The sequence below is a fragment of the Leucoraja erinacea genome, chromosome 7 (assembly GCF_028641065.1).
Source record: "Leucoraja erinacea ecotype New England chromosome 7, Leri_hhj_1, whole genome shotgun sequence".
In the NCBI taxonomy this organism is placed as follows: domain Eukaryota; kingdom Metazoa; phylum Chordata; class Chondrichthyes; order Rajiformes; family Rajidae; genus Leucoraja; species Leucoraja erinaceus.
In genome coordinates, this window is record NC_073383.1 from 54,365,134 (window position 1) to 54,381,545 (window position 16,412).

The 16,412-nt window shown below is 40.0% G+C and overlaps 1 protein-coding gene across 8 annotated transcripts in view; it reads left to right on the top strand.

Annotated features, from left to right (window-relative positions):
- LOC129699023 (solute carrier family 35 member F5-like) overlaps positions 1–16,412 on the top strand; it is a 122,242-nt gene that overhangs the window by 59,230 nt on the left and 46,600 nt on the right. For 7 of the 8 annotated variants that reach the window (XM_055638594.1, XM_055638596.1, XM_055638600.1 and 4 more), the window contains 3 exons: positions 1,268–1,355; positions 1,544–1,605; positions 11,772–11,822. In XM_055638594.1, the coding sequence (XP_055494569.1) occupies positions 1,268–1,355; positions 1,544–1,605; positions 11,772–11,822 (201 nt within the window). The remainder of the gene's footprint in view (positions 1–1,267; positions 1,356–1,543; positions 1,606–11,771; positions 11,823–16,412) is intronic. The other variant, XM_055638597.1, reaches the window with a different exon arrangement.

Here is a 16,412-nt window from a genome sequence, read left to right on the forward strand (position 1 = left end):
TTCTATATAATTTCTATCTATCTATTTAATTTCTATCTATCTATCTATGAAATATTGGTTTCATTTTGGATCCCAAGCACATTGTCTTTTTTGGCAGAAAATGCCAGAGATAGAGATTGAAACCAAAACATTTGAAATTTAAAAAAAAAAAAAAGAACTATTAGTTATTCTTCCCTTTTTCTATAGAATCCTCTGAACCTCCATTTTCAGATGGACTAAAAACTTTAACCAATTTTCAGATGCGAATGGATCTCTTGATACTACAACACATCTTATTCTTTTTTACTACAACTGTTCCTTAATAATTGGCATTGTAACCATTCACCATTATTAGATGGCTTTTAATATTGCAATTAAAATTGAATGGAGAATTTGTTTGACCATCCCACAACACTGCTACTTGAAATTTATATTACATATTTATGATCGTCAGATTAAATAGTTTCCCCTGTTACAGTAGCTAAATAGAATTCCTGGTTGAGAGAAGCCATAAAGCTGCAACTCGGAAATGGAAACAATTTCTCAACCTTTTTCTAAATATATTCTAGAGATATAGTGAAAGAATTAACAATATGTGGAGGTATTTTACCAAAAGAAGCATATTTATTTGGTAAAATAGGAGAAACACTTGCAACAGTGCCATCTAGTGTTATTCAATTATTACTTTCTAAACAAAGTTGTACACACTAATAATAAACATTTTATAGGGACATAAATGGTTTAAGAAAAATTATATGTTGAAAGTAATGTGCCCCACTTCATAAATGACAAAAGACTGTTAAAAGATACAATCTAATAAGTAAGATGTAATTCATTTCAGACAACAAAATCATTCCTATTTCCAGTATAATTTAACTGTTAACTCTTTATTTTTGTCTAGTTCCATTTTTTCCAGAAGCTCAGCAAAAGGAACCAAGCTCCTTAAAATAGCGCAACTGTTAACACCCTCTGCCTCATGAACTATATAATTCCATTGCTAAATCTGCTTAACCAGTGCTTAATCTGCCCCATACATGTGTCCTCAAACCACAAATACTACCATAAGAGATCTACTAGTAATTGTGTGTTAGGTTGTAATTGTGATTCACATATTGACCGTTGTAAAGTTAAATTGAATTATATCTGGGTTTTTTTTAATTAAAATGTGTTTAGGCTTCCTAACCTAATAAATTTGATAAAATACATTCCTGAGAAACTTGTATTCATAATTCTATCATTTTACATTTCAATGTTAATTTTTGATTAATTGAATGTTTTATTTTGGCAGGCCTTTTCACCCTACTTCTGGCTGCAATGTTCCCAAGCAACAGTGGAGATAGATTTACATTATCCAAATTATTAGCAGTCATTTTATGGTATGAATGAATTCATCAATAAAATTTGAACCCTATCACTTTTTTCAATCATATACCTCAATATACTTATATTATACTGAATGAAAATGTACCCAATGAAAATAGCTCCTCTACAATGCAACTCTTTCTTATCTCTGCAGGATTAACCTGTAACAAAACAATAAGAATGTTTTGTTTTTGCTTTTCAGCATTGGTGGTGTTACGCTTGTTAGTCTATCGAGTAATGACACAGAGGGAAAAGGCACAATAGGTAAAGGATTTTATTTATTTTTATAACTAACACTGTTTTGTTAATAACCCCTTGTTGTTTTGTTTATCTTTTACAAATAGTGCGATGTCCAGAGTTATTTTTCATCCCATAGCCTTTGCAAAGTAGTACAAGATAATGAATCCAGCATATGTAATTCAAACACTGTACTTGCGAAATAATTCAAACACTAACTTGCGAAATAAATTCCAGTATTACTGATGCATGTTTATTAAAACTCAGGTGATAAACTTTGCATTATAATGTGAATTATATACATTGAAAATCAGTAATTCATATCACTTCTTAATTCAACACACTGATAATCATACAAATTGTTTTGCTGTACTCTTAACTTGAAAAATATACCAGTTTTAGTAGTAAAATTTATTTTCATGAACCACATTATTCCCTAGAATGCTATTGCTGTTTTAAATCGAAGAATTAATAAAAATGACCGAATGAGTGGTTCTACTTACATGATGATTTACGAATATAGATGTTCGACAAACACAGTATATATTAAAATCAACTGGAAAGAGGGCAAGACAGATTTTTTCAAACCATTGCTAACTATTAGTTTTCTCCATGCTACATTTTTTCACCAGTCTTGCATCATTGGCCATTTTCATTGCAGAACTCCTGTCACTTGCAGTCCACAATGTACCCTTTCTGGTTAATATCTACGCAAATGATTATGAGACTTGGGATTTGTAGCAGAGAACTTGAGTGCATTTTACTGGCTGCTTGGAAGACAGTGGGTTCTGTTACAACATTATTACATTTTACAAAATTCTAAATCGAATGCTTTCTCTGTCATTTCATCCTGACATATGGCTTAGCTGCCCCCCAAAAGTCTCATTCATCAGGTTGGATACAGCATTGTGTACTGTATCACTTTAAAATTTGCAAAACATATTTGTGAATCCAGTGGGCAGCAGAACATTTCCAGAAAATTTCAAGTATTTTTCACCTAGAGTAGGAACATACATGCTTCAGTTTCAATCTGACCCCTTTCAGTCTGAAGCATACCGTATTTCCCGGTGTCGAAGACGCTGTTTTTAATCATAAAATAAGGCCCGAAAAATTACCGTCGTCCTGGAGGCTGACGGTTAGGTTGTTAGGGCGCTCTGGGGGTTCCACGATCAGCTGCGGGAGGTGACCTGGTGGTATGGGCGGAAATCCTGGGGGAGCTGTCCCCCCCCCCCATTTTTGAGAGGTGGGGGACAATCCCCTCCATGTTTTGTGAAACATGTTGCAGCAAAACCGAAGCCTCCGAAGTCGAGTCGCAGCCGTAACGCCACCTCCGCTTCTGAAGTCAGCAGTCAGCCAGCTCCGTGATGGTAAGTCCACAGGCTCTGCTACCGGAGCCCTCAAGGTCGATTCCAGTTGGAGGCCGCCAGCTCCTAGAATATTCTCAGACATAGAGATAGGAAAAAGCTGTTAAAACAAGAAAGCTGGAAGCTATCAAAATGGCAGAGGGCATCAGTGGAGTCATGGACATAATGCAAAGAGACTGGAAAAGGAAAAAAAGAATATCATCATCGTAGGAATTAATACGTTATCTGGGATGAGAACAGACTAAAACAATAGATCCAGCATTCCTAGGTGTTTGGTCGCCTATTAACCCGACCCATTTGTTCTCATTTTGTGATTTGTGTTCAGATGGTTTGAAAAGTCACAGCAAGCATGTTTAACAACAAAATAAAATCCAACCTCTTGAAATTGTGCTGAAAAAAATAGGTTACTAGCTCTGACATGCGACAAACCATTATTTTTATTTGAATAATCATTCCATGGCTATATACATGTAGAATGTTTCAAATTGATGAGCAAACTATGTGTATGCTTTGAGCTTTGTATATCTGGAGTATTTTCCAGTCACTTAAGTTCAAATTAAAAATTCAACAATGCCAAAAGGTATAGTTTAGTTGCAAGAGCAATTGCTTGTCCTGAAAAACATATACAGTGCCCTCCATAATGTTTGGGACAAAGACCCATCATTTATTTATTTGCTCAGTACTCCACAATTTGATATTTGGAATAGAAAAGAAAATCACATGTTAAAGTGCACATTGACAGATTTTAATAAAGACATTTTTATACATTTAGGTTTCACGATATAGAAATTAGAACAGTGTTTATACATAGTTCCCCCCCCCCCCCCCCATTTCAGGGCAGTATTTTGTTGCATATCCTTTGCATGCAATGACTGCTTGAGGTCTGTGATTCATGGACATCACCAGTTGCTGGGTATCTTCTCTGGTGATGCTCTACCATGTCTGTATTGCAGCCGTTTTTATCTTATGCTTGCTTTGGGGGCTAGTCCCCTTCAGTTTTCTCGTCAACATATAAAAGGCATGCTCAATTGGGTTCAGATCGGGTGATTGACTTGGCCGCTCAAGAATTGACCATTTTTTAGTTTTGAAAAACTCCTTTGTGCTTCAGCAGTATTTGCGATCATTATCTTGCTGTAGAATGAACTACCGGCCAATGAGTTTTGAGGCATTTGTTTGAACTTGAGCAGATAGGGTGTGTCTGTACACTTCAGAATTCATTATGCTACTACCATCAGGAGTTGTATCATCAATGAAGATAAGTGAGCCAGTACCTTCAGCAGCCATACATGCCCAGGCCATAACAACCCCACCATCGTGTCTCACAGATGAGGTGGTATGCTTTGGATCTTGGGCAGTTCCTTCTCCCCTCCTTACTTTGCACTTGCCATCACTCTGATATGTTAATCTTTGTCTCATTTGTCCACAAGACTTTTTTCCAGAACTGTGGTCGCTCTTTTAAGTTTGCGGTGGCGCGACTCGCGTTGCAGCAGCCCCTACAGCCGGTCTTTTTTTTTTTGTTTGTGTTTTGTCTAGTTAAATGGAGTGGTTTGTGTTTTCTGATACTGTTTTTAACTGTGTATATGTGGGGGGAATTTTAAAGTCCATTATGCCTCAAAGATGTTTTCAAAGAGATTGTGGCTAATTATTGTCCTATCTCCATTTATCAAGCAATTTTGCATAATGCTGACATTTAGAAAAAATCATTTTGGGCTTAAAATTAACAATTGGTCAAGCATAAACTTATGGATGAATGATCTACATTTCTGTCTCCCTATCTATGTGTGATTGTGGAACCTAACAATATTTCTGAGTGGCCTAAATGCACTTTTCGGGATTGAAACTTCCTATCCAGCAGAAGTAGTTTGTGTCTAATTAATATTTAGAAAATTAAAACATTTCATATTCTGACTTTTAAATTCCAGGAGATCCAGGAATAGATTAGGTAGATGCATAGAGTCTTGCCCAGAGTAGGTGAATCGAGAACCAGAGGACTTGGGTTTAAGGTGAATGAGAAAAGATTTAATAGGAACCTGAGGGGTAACTTTTTCACAGAAAGGGTGGTGGGTGTATGGAACAAGCTGCAGAGGAGTTAGTTAAGGCTGGGACTATCCCAAAGTTTATGAAACAGGTACATGGATAGGACATTTTTGAGGATGTGACATGTGAAGAATGAAGGGGTGCCAGTGGATGTAGTGTATCTAGACTTTCAGAAAGCCTTTGATAAGGTCCCGCACGAGAGACTGGTGACTAAAATTAGAGCACATGGTATTGGGGGTAGGGTGTTGACATGGATAGAAAATTGGTTGGCAGACCGGAAGCAAAGAGTAGGAGTGAACGGGTCCTTTTCAGAATGGCAGGCAGTGGCGAGTGGAGTGCCGCAAGACTCGGTGTTGGGGCCGCAACTGTTTACCATATATATTAATGATTTGGAAGAGGGAATTCGGAGCAACACTAGCAAGTTTGCAGATGACACAAAGCTGGGTGAACTGTAAAGAGGATGTTAGAAGGTTGAAGGGTGGCCTGGACAGATTGAGTGAGTGGGCAGATGCGTGGCATATGTGGTATAATATAGATAAATGTGAGGTTATCCACTTTGGCGGCAAAAACAAGGGGGCCGATTATTATCTCAATGGGGTAGGTTAGGTAAGGGGGTGCAGCAAGACCTGGGCGTCCTTGTACACCGGTCACTGAAAGTTGGCTTACAGGTACAGCAGGCAGTGAAGAAAGCTAATGGAATATTGGCCTTCATAACAAGAGGATTTCAGTATAGGAGGAAAGAGGTTCTTCTGCAGTTGTATAGGGCTCTGGTGAGACCACATCTGGAGTATTGTGTACAGTTTTGGTCTCCTAATTTGAGGAAGGATATCATTGTGTTTGAGGCAGTGCAGCATAGGTTCACAGGATTTATCCCTGGGATGGTGGGACTGTCATATGAGGAAAGATTGAAAAGACTAGGCTTGTATTCACTGGAGTTTAGAAGGATGAGGGGTGTTCTTATAGAAACATATAAAATTATAAAAGGACTGGACAGGTAGATGCAGGAAAGAAATTCCCAATGTGGGGTGAGTCCAGAACCAGGGGCCACAGTCATAGAATAAAGGGGAGGTCATTTAAGACTGAGGTAAGAAAAAACTTTTTCACCCAGAGAGTTGTGAATTTATGGAATTCCCTGCCACAGAGGTTAGTGGAGGCACAGTCACTGGATGGATTTAAGAGAGAGTTAGACAGAGCTCTAGGGGCTAGTGGAGTCAAGGGATATGGGGAAGTCAAGTCAAGTCAAGTCAAGTCAAGTTTATTTGTCACATACACATACGAGATGTGCAGTGAAATGAAAGTGGCAATGCTCGCGGACGTTTGTGCAAAAGACAAACAACAAAACAACCCAACAAATTATAAACACAATCATAACACACATATTCTTTTACATAATAAATACTAGAAGGAAAAACGTTCTGTAGAGTTAGTCCCTGGTGAGAAAGGTGTTTACAGTCCGAATTGCCTCTGGGCAAAAGAAACTCCTTTTCTCAAACCTCTCCGTTCTCACTGCATGGCAACGGAGGCGTTTGCCTGACCGTAGCAGCTGGAACAGTCCGTTGCAGGGGTGGAAGAGGTCTCTCATGATTTTGTTTGCTCTGGAGTTGCACCTCCTGTTGTATAGTTCCTGCAGGGGGGTGAGTGAAGTTCCCATAGTGCGTTCGGCCGAACGCACTACTCTCTGCAGAGCCTTCTTGTCCTTGGCAGAGCAATTCCCTGAACCAGATGGTAATGTTCCCGGACAAGATGCTTTCCACCGCCGCTGCGTAGAAGCACTGTAGGATCCTTGGAGACACTCTGAATTTCCTCAGTTGCCTGAGGTGGTAAAGGCGCTGCCTTGCCTTACTCACCAGTGCTGAGGATGGCGTGTGATGACCATGTCATATCCTCAGAGATGCGGACTCCCAGACATTTAAAACAGTTCACCCTATCCACAGGATCCCCATTTAGTGTACGTCCTCGGATGATGTGCCCTCCTAAAAGGGAGAAGGCAGGCACGGGTTATTGATAGGGGACGATCAGCCATGATCACAATGAATGGCGGTGCTGGTTTGATGGTCCGAATTGCCTCCTCCTGCGCCTATTTTCTATGTTTCTATGACAGGTTGGAGGGATATAGATCGAACACAGGCATGTGGGACTAGTGTAGCTGGGACATGTTGGCCGGTGTGGGCAAGTTGGGCCGAAGGGCCTGCTTCCACACTGTATCACTATGGCACTAAACAACCTTAGTTTGATAAAGCAAACATAATTTATCACATGAAGACCAATTTCATCTACTTCAAATTATTTTCCAGATAAAAATATCTGCTGGTGTATGGTACTCAGTTCCTCTGCATACGGTTTAGCTAGAGCTTTGCATGGCTGCAGAAAACATTTATCCATTCATTCTCTCACCATCTATAGAGTCAGTGTTCCATTAGCTATTTTCATTATCTAATTAATGCATTAATTAACCCCTTAATCTTGTGGTTCTTTCTACTGGATACAGTGGCTTGCAAAAGTTTTCATACTCCTTGAACTTTTCCACATTTTGTCACGTTACAACCACAAACGTAAATGTATTTTATTGGGATTTTATGTGATAGACCAACACAAAGTGGTGCATAATTGTGAAGTGGAAGGAAATTGATACATGGTTTTCAATTTTTTTTACAAATAAAAAACTGAAAAGTGTGGCGTGCGAAAGTATTCAGCCCCCCTGAGTCAATACTTTGTAGAACCACCTTTCGCTGCAATTACAGCTGCAAGTCTTTTGGGGTATGTCTCTACCAGCTTTGCACATCTAGAGACTGAAATTTTTGCCCATTCTTCTTTGCAAAATAGCTCAAGCTCAGTCAGATTGGATGGAGAGCGTCTGTGAACAGCAATTTTCAAGTTTTGCCAGAGATTCTCAATTAGATTTAGGTCTGGACTTTGACTGGGTTCAGCTTCCCTGCCCCTGCTGAAGAAAAGCATCCCCACAGTATGATGCTGCCACCACCATGTTTCACAGTGGGGATGGTGTATTCAGGGTGATGTGGGCACCTTCCTCCACATGTTTGCTGTGTCCCCCACATGGCTTGTGGCAAACTGCAAACGGGACTTCTTATGGCTTTTTTTCAACAATGGCTTTCTTCTTGCCACTCTTCCATAAAGGCCCGATTTGTGGAGTGCATGACTAATAGTTGTCCTGTGGACAGATTCTCCCACCTGAGCTGTGGATCTCTGCAGCTCCTCCAGAGTTACCATGGGCCTCTTGGCTGCTTCTCTGATCAATGCTCTCCTTGCCCGGCCTGTCAGTTTAGGTGGACAGCCTTGTCTTGGTAGGTTTGCAGTTGTGCCATACTCTTTCCATTTTTGGATGATGGATTGAACAGTGCTCCGTGAGATGTTCAAAGCTTGGGATATTTTTTTATAACCTAACCCTGCTTTAAACTTCTCCACAACTTTATCCCTGACGTGCCTGGTGTGTTCCTTGGGCTTCATGATGCTGTTTGTTCACTAATGTTCTCTAAGAAACCTCTGAGGCCTTCACAGAACAGCTGTATTTATACTGAGATTGGATTACACACAAGTGGACTATTTACTAATTAGATGACTTCTGAAGGCAATTGGTTGCACTGGATTTTATTTATGGGTATCAGAGTAAAGGGGGCTGAATACTTTTGCACGCCACACTTTTCAGTTTTTTATTTGTAAAAAACTTTGAAAACCATGTATCATTTTCCTTCCACTTCACAATTATGCGCCACTTTGTGTTGGTCTATCACATAAAATCCCAATAAAATACATTTATGTTTGTGGTTGTAACGTGACAAAATGTGGAAAAGTTCAAGGGGTATGAATACTTTTGCAAGCCACTGTATATACTTAGGCGAGCCATTAAAAACATCAGCATATTTTCTGAATCATGAGTCTTGAAAGTCAAAGCAAGGTGATAAATAGGAAACACCTGTAACTTCGCTTTAAAATAAAGCTGGGTATTTAAACCATTTCACAACTCGGATCTGTTGTTAGTTTTGTGTAATCTCTCGCTGTCAATTCTTTACTTTTGTTCGTTTTTTTCCCATCCTCTTTATCCATTCTAGACTTTCTGTACATCAAAGACAATTAGCCCACAATAAGTTATTTTATTACAATTTGCTGTGAATCACCTTTGAGAGTTGTTATTAATTTGCCGTGACAGTTTTCTCCAGCAGCATACCAAAAATTAAGTAAGACTTTCTTCCCTCCACCTCTCTACCTTTCCCACCTCCCGTCCCCTGCCTTTTTCCCCACCTTGAATTGTGTTGAGCACCCCTTCATGCTACTCATTTTTACTATCATAAAATATTGCAACAACGTTTTGCTTTTGAAAAAAAAAACTGACGCCTGTCAAGCTACCCTAATGGTACAGTAATCAAGCCTAAAATTTTATAATCAAATCAAAGACATAGAAATCTGCAATTAATTTAATTAAGCAAGTTTGATTTTGGGAGCCATAAAAATACTTTGTGTATATAATTTGGAAACTTGCACGTTATCTAATCAATGCATATTTGAACACTGATGGAGAATCCTTAAGTGATCCTGTTCGCTTTCAGAATTATTCATACCACACAGCTGGAGAAAGTGTTTGCGATAGCTGCTGGCTGTCGTTTGAAGGCCTTAGACTTGTCAGATAATACTTCGAAGTTTTAACTATTTCCAAATTAACGAATATGATTGAAATACATTTACATAAATTACTAATTGTATCTCTTGTGGTATTGAATATGGGCAGAAAAAGCTGGCGAATGGGATAATTGGACTGATGTGGCAGCCACAAAGATTGAGATTGTTTTTCAGTTTGCTATGTTTTTTGATTATCAGTTAAACTGTTCCTCAAGCAAACCAACTGTATGACTTTACTTTACTTTAGACCTTGGAGGTACAGCACAGAAACGGGCCCTTTGGCCAATCAAATCTGCGCCGATCAGTGATTACCCCGTAAACGAGCACTATCCTACACACTAGGGGCAATTTACAATTTTTACCAATGCCAATTAACCTACAAACCTGTTAATCTTTGGAGTGTGGAGGGCGATACCAGAGCACTCGGAGAAAACCCATGCGCTGACAGAGAGAACGTACAAACTCCATAACGACAGCACCTGTAGTCAGGATCGAACCCAGGTCTCCGGCACTTTAAAGCAACAACTCTACTGCAGCGCCACTGTGCCGCTCGGCAGTTTTTTACTGGAGATTGTTTTGCTTTCTCTCATGCAGTGTCCCCTCTTGCTTACTCGGTACCACTCTCATTATCCTTCTCCTTGTATGTACTATTTTTCCTACTTTCAAAATGGCGTATTTTTGAAATGATTAATTCCATCACGGATACATCATTATACTCTGCAATCTAACTCGTAATAACTATAGAGACACACGGAATGGTAGAAACACTGGAATCTTGAGCAAAACAGGATGCGCAGAAGGAATTCAGCGGGTCAGACCGCATCTGTAGAGGGAATGGACAGGCAATATTTCGGGTCCTTTTCACTTCTTGTATTTACCACTAACTCCACCCATCTGTCTTCCAAACCTCTCTCAACTGTATGTATTATAAATCTCTCTGTTTATATGTATCACACGTCTATTACTTACCAAGCTTTGTCTCATCCCCACCTCTTGTTTCCCACTTTCTACTCCCCCCCCCCCCACCACAATTAGTCTGAAGATGGGTTCTGATATGAAACGTCATCTATCCATTCCCTCCTGTGATATTGCCTGTCCTGCCGAGTTCCTCTAAAACTTTGTGTTTTGTTCACTATCATAATATATTTCTGGTGCACAAAGATTGCCAATTTTTCACAATTTTATTCAATAAAGTCGCATCAAAATTCCAAACCAATCATACATTTCCTGTTAACTGCAGATGTTTTTTGTCTACCTTATATAATTCCTATTGGTCGACACAAAATCCTGGAGTAACTCAGAGGGTGAGGCAGCATCTATGGAGAGAAGGAATGGGCGACGTTTCGGGTCAAGACCTTCAGACCGAGACCCATCAGTCTAAAGAAGGGTCTCGACCCGAAACGTCCCCATTCCTTCTCTCCATAGATGCTGCCTCACCCGGTGTTACTCCAGCATTTTGCGTCTACCTTCGATTTTACCAGCATCTGTAGTTCTTTCTTATACATTTCCTGTTTATTTCTACAGTACTTAAACTGTTCAATAGGATAGTAGAAATATTTAATGTTTTAATTTTTCAAGGTTAACTTTCCTCACGTAGATACTGTAATGCTAAATTTGTATGCCAATGCATACAAACTGTTCCCCAGCTAATCAATGTATGATTGGCACTAATTGGGTGATTTTATTATGAATATGCCAAAATATAATTAGCCCTCAACTTTAAACTAAGCTTGTAATCACTGTTGATTGTAATCAGATATCCAGCTTCCTTTCTGCAGGAACTGCTTCATCATATGATGGTCCTTTTTCATATTTTGTTTCTGCTTTTTATACTTTCATTTATATTAATGTAAGTTGATAATTGAGTAATATGTAGCCACATTGTCTCAAGTTATTTGAAACTGCAATTTGCCTTTTGACAGAATGCTCAAATCTTGTTTGTAGTGTGTTTTTAAAGGCACAGATCTGTACATTCAATGTACTGATAACCTGGATGTACAGAACCAGATGAATTCACTAAACTATAGGATACCTTGCATGGACAATAAAAATGGATGTACTGCATCCTCAAGATGTTAATCCATAATAACACCACCTTGCATTCGTACTTGTCACATTTATAACAACATGGTTCTTCTTTCCTTAATGCCCACATGGCAGCAAGGTGGGACATAACTTCAACCATCCTAGGAGAGTGTATTGCATCCCAAGGTAAGTTTACAGGATCAGTTAAGCACTGTCATTATATGGATGTTAATGGCTCTTAAAACATGGTATTTCCCAGTGGCGCTATGGGGTCATGAATCTAGTGCTGTTGAATGTCCTGTTCTGCTTGAGTAATAATTGGTGCTCGTGTAATGTTATAACTTCAAGTCATCTGTGCTAATGCAACATGGAAGGTGTTTTGGGTCTGGCTGACTTTGTGTGCTGCCAATAAATAACCAACTTTTTTAATTGGTCAGATCAACTGCCCTATTTATAGCCTGCTTCTGATGCTAATGGTCAGTTTAGCTAAACTGAAAGTTCTACAGTTAAGACATAAATGTAGATTTTCTATTTTGAATCTGTACATTGTTTTATCATTACTGAGTTCTTGTGATCATTATCCTTTTCTATGCAGGGACATGATCTCAGAAGTGTTATGTGAAATCGATCTTCAAATAATGAAGATTATTTACCTGAATGCAGTATGTTTATTTCATTAAAACTAGTGTAATATGGTTTGAAATGAAAACATTCCACCATCAGCGATGGCAGCCTTGCAAACGGTCTGTCTGTCTTTTTGTTTTTTTTTGTTATTTTTAGTGTGTGTTAATAAGTTTGTGTTAATGTTCTCTGGTTTGTTTTATGTGGGGGAGGGGGAAACTTTTTTTCAATTTTTTACTTTGCCGGAGATGGAATTGTTTTCCGCATCGTATCTCCGGTCGCTCAGCGGCCCAACATCATGGAGCTGGAGGCCTTGCTTGAGGCTGACCTTGAGCCCCACTGCGGGGCCATGGACTTACCATCGAAGCCTGCGATCCCTAGCCTGGGATCGATGCTCCAACTGCAGCCTGCGGATTTCACCATAGAGGAGGTCACAGTCTTGGGTAGAGGCCGATGTCGGGAAGCTCTAGTCGCAGGAGGTTCGACCAGCCCCGACCCGGGGTCCAATCGCCGGCGTGGGGGAGCTGAGATCCCCCCCCTGATGCGGGAGCTTCATCGACCTGATGCGGAGGGCCCGACCGCCGGCTACGGGAGCCAAGTTCGTCCCGTCAACGCAAGGCTCGAGGCCTCTGACCGCGAGAGGACAAAGGGAAGAGATTGGTGGATGTTTATGTTAAAATGTATTTTGTGTGTATTGTTGCTTTTTATTGGTATGATGACTGTATGGCAATTCAAATTCCTTGTATGTTGCAAAACATACTTGACTAATAAAGTACGATTATGATTATGTTCACTTTTACTTTTAAGATAATTGGCCGACTGCTAATTTTCCATTCAGTGATAATTATGATATTATGTAGATCTTTCTGAAATGATTAAAATAAAATCAACTGATCAATTAAACAAATGGAATGACTAAGGATTGATGTGTTGGCACAGTAAATCGTTAAATATGCATGCAAGGAAATAAGTTACAACCAAGTTAACTAAAATGAGGGACATACCGTTCCCAAGACAATTAAAAATCTTGAGTAATATTTTGCCCATCTGTCTCTTTTCTAAAAACATATATGCTGAAGATATCATCAGAGGAAGTGGCTGAATTTCTGTAAATAAAATATGCAAAAACTACATTATAGTGAATCGTAAAAATCACTCACAAAATTCCAACATTGGTGTTTTAAAAAAATCTTTAACTTGGCTGTTTTACACCATCGTACTTTCTACCTTTTTACGAGAACATCTTTTATAGAGTCTGCATTAACTAAATCATTAGTGTGTCTGTCAATTATCAGATTAGAACATTAATAAGTTATAACTCTAAACTTTAAAAGGTAATAATGTGTTTTAAGAAGGAACTGCAGATGCTGGAAAATCAAAGGTAGACAAAAGTGCTGGAGAAACTCAGCAGGTCCGGCAGCATCTATGGAGCTAAGGAAATAGGCAACGTTTCGGGGCGAAACCCTTCTTCAGAGCCTGTAAATTTCAGCTGACAAAGGTTAAGCAATTCTGACAAGTGCAGGGATCCTCCATTTTATGGTGTCCTAACAAGAAGATGTTGATGTTGCTTCTCAGAATTTCATCGAGCTTCCCAAGTTTACGTAGGCGTAGCTCAGTGATTTCTGTCTGATGAGTGTTCACCTCACTTGTTTTCGTGGGCACGAATCCCATCCATCAATCTTGATAGTTCATTGGTTCTTGATTCGTAATAGAGTGGAGAATTTATAAGAAAACCTGGGAGGAACCAAGTTAACAACCAATACCTTCACTAATACTTTTACAATGATGAAGATGCACCCAGGCATTTCTTCCCTCTACCTTTACTGTTGTTGGAGTCATTATAAGAACCTGGTAAGGTCCTTCCCAGCGAACTTCCGATCCTTTCCTCATCCAAATCTTCACTAGGACGTAGTCTCCAGGGTTTACTTTAATGGGAGTTGCTAATGAAGGCATATCACCGTAGGCTGCTTTCACTCTACAATGTAAATCCCTTAAGGCTCTGGTCAAGGCTTAGATGTAGTCGATCATCTCTGCAGTAATTTGGTGGAAATTAACTATTTTCATCGCATTCTGGTTCTAAGTTATAAGGGTCTACTGTAGATAATTTCAGCTGGGCTTAATCTAGATTTCTCTGCAGGCGTAACTCTCATCTGAAATAGGGCTATTGGGAGTGATTTAATCCATCCAAGTCCAGTCTCCGCCTTTAATTTGATAATTATGTTTTAAGGGTCTGATTTGTCCTTTCTACAAGTCCAGCAGCCTGCGGTCGATAAGCACAGTGTGATTGCTGCTGGATCCCCAGCTGTTCACAAAATTCTTTATGGATTTGTCCAATAAAGTGTGAACTGTTATCTGAGCTAAGTCGAATGGGGATACCAAATCTAGGGACAATTTCTCTCATTAGCACCTTGACAACAGTAGCCACTTTATTGACAAGGGTTGGGTATGCTTCAATCTTTATTTATATCCTCTAGTTCGATATAGTCCATTTGCAATGTCACAAATGAACCCACAGGCAATGGTGTTTTTCGTCTTTCACACCCTTTTCCTTTCCCTGGATTGTATTTCTGTCAGACCAAACAATTACTGCCACCTTCTGAGCAAATGATGGTAATTTTGGATGCCACCAAGTAACCAATAGAGTGTCCCCTACTGCCCTTGCACCACTCTATAACCCATACTGCTAATGAGTCTGTCATGCAAGTGTGTCCTGTTGGAGTGGTCTACAGCCCAGTCATACAATCCAGTACACATCCCAGTTGTCGCCACCGTTCCGTATCTCCTTCAGTAGCCTCTTCCTGTAATATGCCAGTTTCCCTGTGGAAGATTTTCTTTTCCCCTTATCTTTAATACACTCAGGCTCCTCTCTTAAGCTGCCTAGAGGTTCAAATGTTTCGGTATCCTCTAATTTTATCCCCCGCTTCAGATTTGCTTCCTTCCAACTTGCCATTCTTTCAACCGCTCTAATCGCTTTCTGTTCCTCATAATAATTTTTCCACAATCCAATTAATTCTCTTGCCTCTTCACTATGGCTACACTGCCAGACAATCTGCTCAATGTATTTCAATCCCTTCACCATATCAATGCCCCCTTCGGGCCATAATTTGCTCCCTAATTATTTATTTAATACTCCAGAAAGATTTCAGCATTCCGTGCAAACTCGCTGCACATTTCTTGTACGGACTTTCAGAGTCAGTGGTTATATCTTTGTTAACGTGATTCCCCATTCTGTTGGATAATGGTAGCAACTCCCAAATAACACTAACAGTTCCGATCTAAACACACTCCAAATATACTTTACACGCCACAAAATACAGTTCGGATCCGAAAAAGATAAACACTGAAAATTTACGATACACTGTAATCACAACACGCTAGCGCACAATTCACAAATCCTTGATTTCAATTCCACGTTGCGATGTTATCAACCAGTGAACCTCTCCCTCTGATACCGAAGATTTTACGAGAGTCCTTTCCCCATCTTTTCAGGGGTCTGGATATCTTCACACAGGCGTGGCCTCTAAACTACCTAGGCACACCCCGTTAAAAGGGCCTGTTCCTTATCACCTGCTTAGCACCAGGTGTCAGCGCCTAGCCTCATCGCGCTGGCAGTCGATGCCGATTTTCGGAACGCACCTTTTCAATCAGCGCTCCCAGCAATGACGAGTCAAATGCTTCACCACTTAGCACGTATACCAGACTTGTTTTTCAATATCCCGTCAATCGGATACCAATTTTGGGTAGGGCTTTTAACCCAAATCTAACACGGGATTGTGGCTTATTCCAGCAGCTGTAGCTACCAACTACGACCAAGTTTTGGGCCTCTAACCCAGCCCCAGCTAGTCCTCTAACCCCACCCTGGTTTTATGGGCCTCTAACCCAAAGGAGCGCTATCACCTGCCCGTGCTTGTTAGACTGTTCTACGATCTCGTTGGGACCTTTTCCCAAGCCTGCAAATGATCGATCCACTCCGACCAGTGAAGTGCTGAAAACCAATGCGAAAACCGCACCGTGGCGCCGATTTCTGCACACGATCAGGAACAGCTCAACACCCTTAATCGCAAACTTGTGTTTGGGGGTCTGTTGAGATCCTGGTTGAGCCCACAACGTAAATAGCTCATTCCAAGCTCCCCTCCAGTCTAGTTTCAGTCAATA